The sequence below is a fragment of the Ochlerotatus camptorhynchus genome, unplaced genomic scaffold (assembly GCF_037179485.1).
Source record: "Ochlerotatus camptorhynchus isolate MF236.1 unplaced genomic scaffold, CSIRO-AGI_Acam_v1.1 ptg000357l, whole genome shotgun sequence".
Taxonomy (NCBI): domain Eukaryota; kingdom Metazoa; phylum Arthropoda; class Insecta; order Diptera; family Culicidae; genus Ochlerotatus; species Ochlerotatus camptorhynchus.
Window position 1 is genome coordinate 4,292,751 of NW_027040845.1, and position 14,491 is coordinate 4,307,241.

Below are 14,491 nucleotides of genomic sequence, written 5' to 3' on the forward strand. Positions count from 1 at the left end.
ACCTATTGCCGCTTTAAATCGATTCATTTTCCAAACAAATGCTTTTTTTTTTTAAATATGGAATGAATGTTTCGATCGAAAACGGGAATAGGGGTGTATATTTGGAAAAATATTGAAAACAGAATTTTTAAGATGAGATGAAAATGAAAGAAAGTTTTCTGTTAAGACATTTCATTAAAGCTTTCCGCTGCAGAGTTTTTCCATAATCTCGTGGTTGTAGGTCGAATGAAGCATCAATCCCAGCACACCGGCACGGGATGCCATGGCCTGGCGAACCTGACGCTCCTGTTCGACTAGTTCGTCCATTTTGAGCCATTGACGTACGCGTTCCAAGTCAATTTCCGCCCGGCGTATCTTTTCCCACACGTAGTGCTTGAAGCACGATTTCTTCGGAGCCCTGCGAATCGGAACAAAGTTAGAATCTAAGATCAGGAATTGTTGATCCGTTAGTTTACCCACCGGCAGAACTCTCCCGTCAGCTGAAAAACGTTCCTCACAAGAGGACACCCGCACACATCCGTGTCGTTGATCTTCGGATCTTTACAGTGTTCCGGACAGAGGACCCTTAACCGTTTGCAGTATGTTTGACTGGCGGGGTTGAAGAAATCGCAAAACATCGAATTCCCCTCGATTCTAGTTTTGAAGATACTGCCGAAGCTGGCCTGACTTTCGTATTTGTTGAAACATTTTTCCATGTGCCTTATCGCAGTTTTGGAATGGATCTCATGCCCACAAGTAATGCAATACATGGACATTTCATCCTCCACGTCGTTGCTGTCCAAGGCATCCGGATCGAGTGTACATCTTTTGGCGCGATCCACCAACAGATCCAACTCTGCATGTCGTTTATCCAACTCGGCCAGGGTAGCTCTCACGATCGTCTGTTTGGTACGGATTGCTTCCAAAGCTTTCTTGTTTTGCTCCTCACATATTGCCGGGCTCAGTGACCATTCTTGGATCCGCTGTGGAAGCACCTGATAGATTCTGGTGGTCGCTAGTTTCATTCCACATGTGTCTGAACAGAACTTGGATTGCGATCGCGCTGTCATAAAACATCCCGGACCGTAACACTGGCGATCGCCTTCAAGTGCAGGATTGACGAGCACTTCCGGACTGAGTGATCGCTTCCTCTTTTTCGTCCTTGACGCGGTCTTCAGTTCCCGATCCTTCTTCCTGCTGACCGTATTGGTACACATCCGCATCTCACAGCGTTGTTTCCGTCCCCCATCCTGATACCCCAGACAAGCATCGCAATGACCGCAGCTGGGAGTTTTGCAACCTTCACACTGACCGCATCGCTTATCGGATTTACTCGCGCCTTTCTCCTTCTGTTTCTTTTTCTTCTCTTCCGGATTGGGCGGAGCAACTTGTGCCGGTACCAATCGGAACACGGTTTGCAGTGAAGGATCTTCCTCTTTACAACGCTGGCAGTAGTATTGCTTGATGTGTTTGGCTTCCTTTTCCGATACGTTGATACAATCCCCATGGTACCATTCTTCGCAGGCATCGCAACCGCTGAAAAATTGAAACATTAGCGGAACATGCAATGCAACAATCAACGAATCTTACATCATAAACCGAGAGGAATCCGACGACCTGCAAATGCAATACGCTTGGCCATCCTGCTTGAGAATGGTTGCTATCTTACTCTTGCGCTCGGGCAGATCGAACTCTTTGGCTATTTCCTCTTTCTGTGGAAATGATCAGACCAATGTTAGTAATTCCACCGGAATATCGACCGGCAACATATGCTTACCGATTTTTTGCTCTTTTTTTTAGGCTCCGACATAGCGAACCGAATGAAAATCGGGAAAAACTGATGAAATTTTCCGTCCTTAGGATTGTTTACAAACTAGAAGCACCTCGCAAAATGCGAGAACGACGATGACAAAACGCAGTGACATTTCTTGCGTGGGATCACTTCGCGCACGCATCGCATCGCTCTCCGCGGCCACAGTTGATCTGTACCCTTTCTCTTCTCCGGGAATGTTTTGACATTTTTCTCTCATCTTCCTCACTGATGTTTACGAAGATACGAATAAACGGCATGTTGTCGGTTTCGCGTCGCGGGATCTGAATTTCAAAATTAAATTTTAATTTTAGTGCATTTCCGCTGTTAAAACAAGTTCAAAATCATGAAATTTTCAACCTCCAACGCCAAGTGCTCCTCCTACGTCGGGAAGCACACGGTATTCATCGGAACGCACACCGGATCGTTCAAAAGTAAGCCTCGATTCATTTTCCTGTTAAACCGAACACGTGCGCTCAAATAATGCGTTGTTTTGATTTTCATTGCAGAGCTGGAACCCTTCCAGGACGCGCCGTACCGGCAGAACAATCTACAACAGGTTACCGTTTTGGACAAAACTTCCAAAGTAACTTGCCTGGCGTTTGGCAACAAGGAGCAGACGGAAATTTTGCTTGGCAGGGCCAATCACTTTGTCAAGGTGTTCGATTGCAACAGTGAGGAAACCACTTCCAGCTTTGAAGCGGGTGGGGAAGTCGTCGGATTAGGACGATCCAATGGGTAAGATTATTTCTTTTCTGGTTACCTACGACGATTGTGATGTTTCTATTATGTCTAAAGATGTATCATTGCCGGAACCGCCGATGGAACAGTCCAGATCGTTAAGGATCCGGAATCGGTGGAATTCTCGGTCGGTGAAAATCTGTGCAAGCTACGAATTTGTCCGGAAGATTCAAACCTGATGGTAACGGGCGGCAAGGCACTCAAGCAAATTATCAAAGTGTGGGACCTGGAAACGCAAAAAGTAACCTTCACGGCGAAAAACGTCAAAAAGGAACTGGAACTGGAACAGCCAATTTGGGAGAATGATGTGGTATTTGTGGACAGAAATACCATCGCATCCTGCTCACGGCATGGGTACGTGCGCGTGTATGACCTGCGTGGCGAACAGCGCCGACCAGTGCAAGGATACGCCCCACCGGATGATCAGCTGTCGTTCACTTGCTTGACCAATCACGATGGCTATCTTTACGCTGGCACGACCACCGTTGGAGCCCGTGCCTTCGATTCCCGCAAGATGAAGAATCACATTCACGTATACAAGGGTTTCACCGGTACCGTCACGAGCATCGGAGTCGATCCGAATGGAGGGTATCTTTTCACATCTTGTCTGGATAGATACGTTCGCATTCACAACACTCAGAAAACGGCCATGGTCTACCAATGCTACGTCAAGTCGAAGCCAACGCAGATTCTGTGCACCGATTATAAGGACCAGGTAGCTGCCCAGGAGGAGGATGAGGATGATGACTTGGTGCTAGTGGAAAATCCCCAGGATGAAGACGTGGATTCAGAGTACGAAGATATGTTTGCGAAAATGCAAACTGTTAGGTAAATCGCTTTATAATTTGGCTACCCGAAGCGGGAACACTGGGTGTTAATGGTTGTTATCATTTCAGCGAAAAAGTCGCATCTAACAAGCGAAAACTCGACGGAAGCGTTCTAGAGGAAGTTGCGAAAAGGAAGGTGATTAAGAAGAAAGGTAAAAAGGCCAAATAAATGTTGTTCGGATTAAATGGCAAGACGACGTTCGCAGAAATTTGTTGTTAGTAGAACAAAAAGAAAGCATAAGCTCACAATGTCTCGTAGGTGTATAATGATTAACTATGCCAAAAATCATCGCTACAAACACTCTAAAGAACTGTGAAGTGCCTTTGGGGTGGGATGGTTAATTTTCTTGAATTTCCATTATACCATCAGGGTTTTCCCGAACGCCATATCCCCGAAAAAAAAAATTAGGTTGTATTCAAGACGCGACCGTAGATTTGACGTAGGATTACGGAAGGTAGTTTTGATGTCACAGTAAAAGCACAGACAAACAGACATAACACTCGCAAGTTGTTCATCGAACAAGCATTTAACGGACAATTTAAAAGTATTGTAGTTGGTAGTACTGCCACATGTGGCGCGCATAGTCAATTCCCTTGCATTTGACGTTTACACACTACCGCCATCTGTTCAATGTAGTGCCCACCACAGTGTACTCAACAGATGGCGGTAATGTTTTAGCGACGATGTTTTACAGTGAGAAATATCCAATGTGTTATGTCTGTTTGTCTGTGTTAATAGTATAGTAAATATTAAATTGATTTCTTAACTCGTTATCAGTGAAAAATTTCGATAGGTTGAAATTCGGAAGCAATTTGAGAGATCTTTTTTTTTAGGTGCTCTGTTTATGTCCATGTAGTACAAGCCAATCCTGGAAAATGTGTCTGGGATTCAAGTTCTTACTCTTTAGTTAACTCTTTTATCAGTGATTTGTGCTCCTGAAAAGGATCGATGGGTTGGAAGCTAGTTAAGAACAATACTGTGGAAATTTTTCCTCGATGTTCTTGGAGATGATAACGGTGCGAAAATATAATATGTGTTCCGTCTCCGCCGAAAGTCAACTGATACGAACACCACCAACAAGCAGCGAAAAACGAGACCATCAATAGGCTACAACATCCACCAATCAGCGACGACCACATCAATGCTCGCCACTTTAAAAGAGGCATGCATCACCGTGCAAAACAAGAGCCGGCGCCGGTGGTGTAGTGGTAAGCGTGACTGCTTTCTAACACCCCAATGGGTCTGGGTTCAATCCCAGCCGAGGTCGGTGGGATGTTTCTGAGGCATAAAAATCTCTGGTCACGTCTTCCTTCGGAAGGGGGAAGTAAAGCCGTTGGTCCCGGCCCATGTGTGTTGAATGGGTGCGATATCCTACGCAGGTGTGGAAGCTGCCTTCCTGTGCATATTCGATTGCCGTCTATGGATGGCAATCGATGTCCGTCGGTGATTGGCACACTAGATTGCGGAACGGAGACCGACGTTAAATAAAGGAAAGAAGAAGAAGAAGTGCAAAACAAGAGTTCTTTTCCGACCAAACACCAGCAAACATCAGCAGCAGTAGAATCAGAATTTGTAGAGAGAAAGAGGAGAGAATAAACAGTTGTTAGCGTAGCCGTCCCGATCAAGTTTATTCTGCACACACATCCCTGGTTTGGAGCAGCGTCGAACCAACAGTAATACCAACAGTAATACCACAAACGAAGTGACAGACGACTTACTGGCGAAGAAATCCATTAAAATAATGTGGTTCACTGTAATAGAATTTTCTTGGAAGCTTGTGCCATCATCCACCAGATGGGTTAGTTTTTTTGTCTTGATTTGAACAAAGTTGATTTTGTGTACAATGATTCTTTGACAGTGTGCAAAGAGTGCGTATCATTTTGTCATTTTTTTATGCATTTCAGTTTTGAGTAGAGTGAAAGAGATAGAACCAAAATATTCTAGTACATTTGGTGAAAATGCTAGTTCAATCCAATAGTAGTGTTGCCATGTGGTACAATCATAGAGGTAACTCTAAGACCACTGGGTCCCGAAGAAAATCATTATTATTTTTGGCTCACTCAGTACCAGAACAACGGTCCCAAGCAGTCCCAAGCTATTTCACTCACCCCTGCATGTTCTGCATGAATCCACACACCCTTGATGTTATCTGTCAAACTTTCATAGCGAATCAAAACAAACATAGTGTAGTAATAGAATTTCAACTAGAATAGGGTACGTTAATCGTTTGCTTGGGACCAATAGGCTACTAAAGTGGTGAGCCAATTTAAAATCGTTAGTTTCGTATTGATTGTTGGTACAATTCAGTAGTAGTGGTGTTGCCATGTGGTACACTGAAAAATTGCAATAGAAGGTTAGTCACCAAAGTTTTCGAGCCGCTCCGTCTGTCACTTCGTTTGTGGTAATACCATAGAGGTAACTCTAAGACCAGAAGGTCCCGAAGACACGAGCTCAACTTTTTGGCTCAGCTCTGGTACTATCTTCGGTGCCAAGCTTATTGATTCACCCCTCGAAACATAAGAAAATCCACTAACCCCTCATTTTATCTGTCAAACTTTCATAGCGAATTAAAACAAACGATTAACGTACCCCATTCTAGTACTACACAATGTTTGTTTTGATTCGCTATGAAAGTTTGACAGATAAAATGAGGGGTTAGTGGATTTTCCTACGTTTCGAGGGGTAAATCGATTAGCTTGGGACCGAAGATAGTACCAGAGTTGAGCCAAAAAGTTGAGCACGTTTTTTCGGGACCATCTCAAGAGCAAATTTTCATTATGTCGTAAGCAACATTCGCACCAATCCGAGAAAAATAAAGTTTTGTTTTGATGACCGAAAAGTTATTCCTATTTCCAAGTAAACACATATAATCTCATAGTGATAGCAATGTTTAACATATTTAGCAGGGTTTTAATCATACAAATGCAAATCGCTAGCTTTCATGCTAAAAAATACTGGTTTTTGAGTCAAAAGTTATTATACGTCGTTTGGTGGCCCCTATTGTTACTTAAGTCAAAGTGTATTTACCAGGATATTCGGGAAAATTATCAATTACGTCTCCTTACGTGCAGCCCATTCATCTTTTTAGGACCACCGAAATCTTCTTAGCAACAAACAGTCAAACTTTCATAGCGAATTAAAACAAACGATTAACGTACCCCATTCTAGTACTACACAATGTTTGTTTTGATTCGCTATGAAAGTTTGACAGATAAAATGAGGGGTTAGTGGATTTTCCTACGTTTCGAGGGGTAAATCGATTAGCTTGGGACCGAAGATAGTACCAGAGTTGAGCCAAAAAGTTGAGCACGTTTTTTCGGGACCATCTCAAGAGCAAATTTTCATTATGTCGTAAGCAACATTCGCACCAATCCGAGAAAAATAAAGTTTTGTTTTGATGACCGAAAAGTTATTCCTATTTCCAAGTAAACACATATAATCTCATAGTGATAGCAATGTTTAACATATTTAGCAGGGTTTTAATCATACAAATGCAAATCGCTAGCTTTCATGCTAAAAAATACTGGTTTTTGAGTCAAAAGTTATTATACGTCGTTTGGTGGCCCCTATTGTTACTTAAGTCAAAGTGTATTTACCAGGATATTCGGGAAAATTATCAATTACGTCTCCTTACGTGCAGCCCATTCATCTTTTTAGGACCACCGAAATCTTCTTAGCAACAAACAGTTCGATTTATTCACTTTAATAATGAGAAAGCAAAATGACGAACGTACACTTTTCACGGGTTTCTCAGCGTTGTTACTTAAGTCAAGACGCATCTCCATAGAAATTGGGTGACTTAAGTAACATCGAAAACTATTTTGATCTGAAGGTGATTACGTCAAAAAGCAATTTGACTGGTAAATAAATTTAAAAATGGGATTTGATCCTATATTCGGACAGTATATAAAGGGTGTCCACGATGAAATTGCCACACTATGAAATTGCTCTAACTTTTTAACCGTTGGGTAGAATTTAATGAAAATTTGGGTGGATTTAGTTCATAGTGCATTATTTACATCCTGCAAGTTTTAAAGTCCTGTGATCAAAACTCGCGGAAATGGAGTCGAAAGAACAGCTCGTGCGTGATAAAAAACGTTGGGAATCGCGAATTCCACGGTGTCGCGAGTGATTAAGCGGTTCGAGGAACGGTTGACCACCGATCGGAAGCCCAGAAGTGAAGGAAAAAGTATTCCGTACAACACCAAAAATCACAACCGCGTAGTTGGGGCCTTCAACCGAAATCCGAACGCCTCCGTTAGGGATGTGGCTAAGAAGCTGCACCTAAGCCGAAGTTTTGTCCAGAAGGCCAAAACTAAGGCTGGGCTTCGAACGTTCAAGGTACAAAAGGCCCCTAATCGCGACGAGAAGCAGAACAAGTCCGCCAAAACCCGTGCCAGGAAGTTGTACCTCAACATGCTGACGAAAGTTGAATGCTGCATCATGGACGACGAAACATATGTGAAGGCCGACTTCAAACAGATCCCCGGCAACCTGTTTTTCACGGCCAAGGATAAGTTCAGCGTTCCGGAGCATGTCCGCACTCAGAAGATGTCCAAATTTGCGAAGAAATTCCTGGTTTGGCAAGCCATCTGCACGTGCGGGAAGCGGAGTGCACCTTTCGTGACCCAGGACACGATGAACGGACAGGTGTACATAAAAGAGTGCCTCCAGAAGCGGCTGCTTCCTCTCCTGAAGGCCCACAACGTCCCAACAATCTTCTGGCCGGATTTGGCCTCATGCCACTACTCCAAGGACGTGCTGAAATGGTATGCGGACAATAAGGTCAATTTCGTGCCGAAAATGTTCAACCCTCCCAACACTCCGGAGCTCCGCCCCATCGAGAAGTACTGGGCGATTATGAAGCAGCACCTTCTTAAACGACCTAAGGTAGTGAAGACAGTCGAGGAATTTAAATTGGCTCACCACTTTAGTAGCCTATTGGTCCCAAGCAAACGATTAACGTACCCTATTCTAGTTGAAATTCTATTACTACACTATGTTTGTTTTGATTCGCTATGAAAGTTTGACAGATAACATCAGGGGTGTGTGGATTCATGCAGAACATGCAGGGGTGAGTGAAATAGCTTGGGACTGCTTGGGACCGTTGTTCTGGTACTGAGTGAGCCAAAAATATTAATGATTTTCTTCGGGACCCAGTGGTCTTAGAGTTACCTCTATGGTGTTGCCTTGAGGTACACTCGAAAATTGTAAATGTAAGTGCGTCAAATCAAATTTCGAGCCGCTCCGTCTGTCACTTCGTTTGTGCTACGAGTCTCTACAAGTGATTTTTCAACTCCAACTTTCCACAAGCATTAAGTCATCCGACGGTAACACGTAAACAACAGAGACACGAAAAACCGAAACCCCTCATTATGGGAACAAATTACTTGATAATTTTTATTTGCCAATAATTTTCTTGCGCAATATTGTGATTGATTTATTAGATTTTGTGTGTAGTATTTGCTTCTCCCTCCCAGCTCTGAATCATTCAGACTCTCACGAGGCAGTGAATGATGAGGCAGATGGCAGTTCATATTCATATCAAAATGACTCAATGAACCTGACTGTTTTGCGCACTGGTTTAAAATCCATCTGCTATTGACAGAGTAATATCAACAATCAATACGAAACTAACGATTTTAAATTGGCTCACCACTTTAGTAGCCTATTGGTCCCAAGCAAACGATTAACGTACCCTATTCTAGTTGAAATTCTATTACTACACTATGTTTGTTTTGATTCGCTATGAAAGTTTGACAGATAACATCAGGGGTGTGTGGATTCATGCAGAACATGCAGGGGTAAGTGAAATAGCTTGGGACTGCTTGGGACCGATGTTCTGGTACTGAGTGAGCCAAAAATAATAATGATTTTCTTCGGGACCCAGTGGTCTTAGAGTTACCTCTATGGTAATATGTGGTCAAAATCTGACCTCTTTTCGTAATGCGGTCGATGTTGGTTTTTTGAAATTGCACATATATGCAAAAAAAGTGTTTTTGTATGGAAAATACGGTTCGAACGAAACCAAGAATATGGGTGATAAGGTTTCCACACCCTAAATCATACATACTTGTTCTTCTCACAAGAAGCTTCATTCAATTGTGATGTTCCGAATTATACTGATATTTGACCATGCAGCAGAACCCTGACCCGAGCTCGGACCCGAGCCTTTTCTTGTTTCCAATCTCAAAATCGAGACTAATCCTCTAACCACAGACAAACAGACATAACACATTGAATATTTATCACTGTAGAACATCGTCGCTAAAACATTACCGCCATCTGTTGAATACACTGTGGTGGGTAGTACGCTGAACAGATGGCGGTAGTGTGTAAACGTCAAACGCAAGGCAATTGACTATGCGCGCCACAAGTGGCAGTACTACCAACTACGATACTTTTAAATTGACCGTTAAATGCTTGTTCGATGAACAACCTGCGAGAGTTATGTCTGTTTGTCTGTGCTCTAACCGTCAACTAGAAGAGCTGAGGGCCCCAGTTCGATATGGTAGATCTTATACCAGCAACGCACCACGAAAAGGTGATCTACCTGCGTTACTGGTTAACGCATCATTCAGATGAAGTTACGGGCCAATGAATTTCTTTCCAAAGAACTTGCAGCTGTCTGAATTTTACTATTTTTTTTATTGATAGTTTTTGAGTTTATATTATAATGATTCAGTTTTGCTTGTGTATGCTTTTTCACACGCCGTTTTTTTTTTGTTTGCTTGGATTTCTTGCTGGAATTGTTGTTGTGGCTGAAGATAATATTCATACTTGGTAATGGTTGTTGCTATTATTTAGTTTTAGTTGCTGTTTGCTGTCCAGAGATAAATTTGTTCTGATGTTTTTTTTTTGGTTGTATATTTTGTTTTCCATTAGTAAAAGCGAGCAAATACAACTACATTCAATTGATGGATTATTATTTTGTGGTTTTCTTAAATATCGTTTCATTTTTTCTCCTTTTTCTTCGGCTTTTTCATAGCTTCACATATCATATAATAGTCGTGTGATGGTTTTTGTTTGTTAAGTTCTTCTGTTCCATAGAGAGTTGGTGGAACGAATGATTAGTTCGCTAGAATTCGAACATTGTTTAGTAACTTAAATTTATGTCAATTATTTTTTTTTGGCTTAGAAAGGAGGATAATCCCGCTTCCCATCAATAAGGTGGTTCTAGTCCTGAATTGAGAATACCAATTAATAAGCAAAAAGGTGTATTTAGTAGAACGAAAGCACTGAATAGATGAAAGATTAAACAAGTTTGCCGCGGAAATAACCACCTTGGTTCGATGGGGCAGTGGATCACCACCCCCCCGCCCCCAAAATGGAAAAAACATTCTGGTCTCTCTCTCTGTTGCGGTAAGTGATACTGAGATATATATAAAGGTTCATATCGGGAACGAAATAGCTACACGGTTGACGACTTTGTACACAATTGCAAAGTGTTTTGATTACTTTTCATTCCATTCGAATGGTTGTCTGTATTTTGTGTGGTGTGTGTGTGTGTTAGTGTATGTGATACTAGAATGAATGATTTTTTACTCAATACGTTGTATCTGATTGCTTGATTTGTTTCCGGTCATTTCGGGTGTTGTGTGCGGGGGAAAGGCTCGAACGAAAGTTATTCAATCTGGGTGGAAGTGTGCTAGTAAATGAAGTATATGGCACTTTAGTAGAGGGCACAAAACACGCTGGTTGACAAAGTGGGGTGCAATTTTGACTAGAATTGGCGTTGGTGCTTTCCAGCTTTCAATATTTTGAAGCGCTTGTTGAAGATTGAAAAAAAAAAAATACGGGTGGCACTGATCGATGAGAAATGTATGCATGCGTGTAAATAATAAGCTCTGTTTTCTCCTAATCGTTAAATTTTGGTACCGAAAAAACTTTCAACATTTGATTCTCGTGTTCACTTGTTTATCCAAACATTGTATTCTTTTTGTTTAACTCGTTATTTATAATTTTTCATTAGTCTTACTCAACATTGTTTTCTGTTTTTTGCTTTTAGTAATGATTTTCATTTTCTTTTCAGTAACTTGGCTATAGGTGGAAAAACACTGGGTTATTTTGTTTTTTTTTTAAATTCCACTTGTTCTTCTCTTCGTATGCTTATATTGAATGAGTACCAGAGATGTGTTTAAAGTTTAATTTTGTTCCTTAATTGCAATAGTCTTTAGTTTTCCTCTTTCTTTAATTCATTTTCTTTTGTTATCATCGAATAATTTCTTTCAATCACGTTCCGTTTTTCAATTTATCGTTTTTTTTTTTGGTTTTCTTATCATCAGATCTTGACCGAAAAGACGTAGTCCGCTTACTGTAAGTAAAATTTATACAAGGAGTCAAAATATAGTGGCAATAACTTATTCGAATAGAAAAAATCGAATCGAGTTAGTTGGTAGGACCGAAAAGTTTCATCACACAGTATCAAAAATTTGTTCCTATTCACTTACATGGCTATATTCAATAAATTACAAAAGTGATTACTTATCATTGTTTGCTTCCTTAATGTTTCGTAATAACTGAGTCCGAGTTGGGTTACTTCTTTTTCCGTTTTTATTCGCTCCTTACCTTTGTTTGTGTGTATGCGTTTCTTATAGTGGTTACTTTGAGTAGGAAGTATTAATAATCGTTTACAGTGTATTAGTTATTAGTTTTTTTTTAGTTTCTTTATATATACCTAGCAAAAAGGATACCATTATTAATAATATATAAATGCCTTTTTTTCTGTGTTTGTTCTTAATCGCCGATTATGGTTGCCTTTTCGAGGTTGATGATCGTTTGGGTGGGGGTGTTGTCTCGAGCTGATTTGTTGGTTTGAGAAGTGAAGTTATCCTTCTTTCTACACGTGTTGTTCGACGTTTTCCTAACCTCTAATAGCTGCGAGCGCATTCTACTTAAACTAAATTGAACGCTTTGAGGGTTAGCTAAGATTTCTGCTGTAAGTTAGCACTTGAATTTTTGAAAAAAATATATACGACTAGGTAAAAGTAGAGAGCTTCTAGTATAATAGAGAATGGGTTTAAAGACAAACTGCCTTTCTAGCAACACTGCCAATGACATCAAGATGAGCGCTGTTCGATTGGCTCTGGCTTTGACAGTTCGTTTGGTTCAAAACCAGCCAGATCCTGACTCTCTTATACTAGACCCTATCTAGGTAAAAGCACATCATTGCAATATATATTTAACTACTTTGCTTCAACAAAGTTACAGTTTCATAATTACTTACAGGTGGGCGCGGAGCCAGCGATGACCTTCGAAGCAATTTTACCTAACACAGACAACAGAATAAAGTCGTGCTGGCAAAGCCTTGACTGGCCATTACCTCCGGATGAGTAGATTTCCGTGAATGATGATAGACTTCTTGTTAGCATAGTAAGCGTTGAGCTATTGAGCATATAATAAAATCGATTCCTCTGCTATTAGGGACAACGGGACAACATGTTTCGCAGTGTTTTCTGAAGAGGAGTGGAACACGGCACGAAAAGACGGTGCCATACAACCCAGAAAAGAACGGATCGTCGAAAAGAATGAATCGTACGATTAAGAAAAAGGAACGTTCTCTATTGTCCGATGCGGGGCTCGATAAGCGTTTTTGGACGGAGGCGGCATCCACAGCGGTGTACTTGGTTAATCGCTATGACAAGAAACCAAACCTATCACTCATCTTCGAGTGTTTGGATTCAAAGTAATGGCGTATGTACCCAAGGCCAAAAGGAAGAAATGGAACTCGAAGTTCATTCCGTGCATTCTGGTTGACTACGCGGATAGCTCCAAGGGGTTCAGAGTTTTCAATGCTGCGAAAGAAGATGTTTTCGTCAGTTGAGACATCATAGTATTAAACGAGGACAACAGGGATCACGAAACCCATGAAGACCTAGAATGAGGTGCAGAAGTTCAACCGGAAGAAAATGATGTACCAAACGCAGAGATGGAACCGAATTCAGTTGAAGATCTGTAAACAGACGATGTGGTGTGTAGGCAGAGGTGCATAAACCGTTTACGCTCCCTCCGCATCTAATTTGTATTTGTATTTATATTTATTTAGTGATACGTTAGCCTGTAGTTGACACTTTCTACCAGGTCAAGGAAGAATACATTTTTTGAAAGAAACTCACTTTACGGAAAACAAAAAAAAAAGCTACAAATCGTGACAAATGTAATTGAAATTGAAGTTAATGTAGTGCTATAACCTATGTTTGAACGCCAATGCTATACCTATGTTAACCTCTACTTCGCTTAAATAGGACTAAAGTTGGTTGTTGTTTGGCTGCAAGTAGCAAATCGTTCCAGGTGAGCGTCCCTGACACTAGCAAACTCCTTCGAGCCGATGTGGTGTGTCTAGGAACGATGAAGCATCGAGATCGGTCGTGCAATCCGCGTTGCAGGTGTTGTTGCAGATAATCCGGAAGTGCCTCAAGATACCCCTGTCTTATGAAGCAACATATTCGATTGTGGTAGTTCTTTGAGAGGTCATGCCCTAGAATGGCATTACGTACAGCAGCAGTGCTTTCTCGATGTCTAATGTTGTACACGAAGCGTACCGAGGCCTTGAAGCATCGGTTTAATTGTTCTTTGAAGGCTACAGAGAGTCCATTACAGTAGACCACATCGCAGTACGTAAAGAACGGTATGATAACTGACTGCACCAGCTTCTTGCGTGTTTGTGTTACATCGTTGATCTGCGTATACCAGATCAATTTTTTGTCCATTCGGAGTCCAAGGTTGACGACAGTATCTGAGAGAACAATCGGTTCTCCGCAGAACACAATTTGGCAAGGCGCACTAATCGTGCCATCTTTCGAGAAAACTATGGCTTGAGACTTTTTCGGATTAGGGTAGAGAACGTTAGCCTTAGCCCAATGCTCGATTGCTGCCAGATCCTGATTGATAGTTGCAATCAGTCTTCTGATATCATCTGTATGCCCGGAAATGTAGATTTGAAGATCATCGGCGTACAGTTGGTATTCACGCTTCAACTGTGACGGGAGGCTGTTTATATATAAGCTGAATAATAGTGCACTGAGGCAGGATCCTTGCGGGGTGCCATCGGGTACCAGGCGCTCAGCAGATGTCTGGTTTCCAATTTGTACAGCTTGACTACGATTGCTAAGAAAAACTGTAATGAATTCCCCT

General features: G+C 41.5%; 2 protein-coding genes across 2 annotated transcripts; one reads left to right on the top strand and one right to left on the bottom strand.

Annotated features, from left to right (window-relative positions):
* Nucleotides 1–14: 14 nt before the first annotated feature.
* On the bottom strand, nucleotides 15–1,868 carry LOC135709247 (CXXC-type zinc finger protein 1-like). The gene is made up of 4 exons (XM_065231532.1): nucleotides 1,757–1,868; nucleotides 1,570–1,691; nucleotides 460–1,515; nucleotides 15–397 (listed from the first exon to the last, which is right to left on the bottom strand). Exons 1-4 carry the CDS (start codon nucleotides 1,787–1,789, stop codon nucleotides 175–177), a joined length of 1,434 nt encoding a protein of 477 aa, XP_065087604.1. The 5' UTR covers nucleotides 1,790–1,868; the 3' UTR covers nucleotides 15–174.
* Nucleotides 1,869–2,047: 179 nt separating this feature from the next.
* On the top strand, nucleotides 2,048–3,563 carry l(2)k09848 (lethal (2) k09848). Its single transcript, XM_065231605.1, has 4 exons — nucleotides 2,048–2,223; nucleotides 2,299–2,527; nucleotides 2,588–3,358; nucleotides 3,427–3,563. Exons 1-4 carry the CDS (start codon nucleotides 2,136–2,138, stop codon nucleotides 3,524–3,526), a joined length of 1,188 nt encoding a protein of 395 aa, XP_065087677.1. The 5' UTR covers nucleotides 2,048–2,135; the 3' UTR covers nucleotides 3,527–3,563.
* Nucleotides 3,564–14,491: the final 10,928 nt, after the last annotated feature.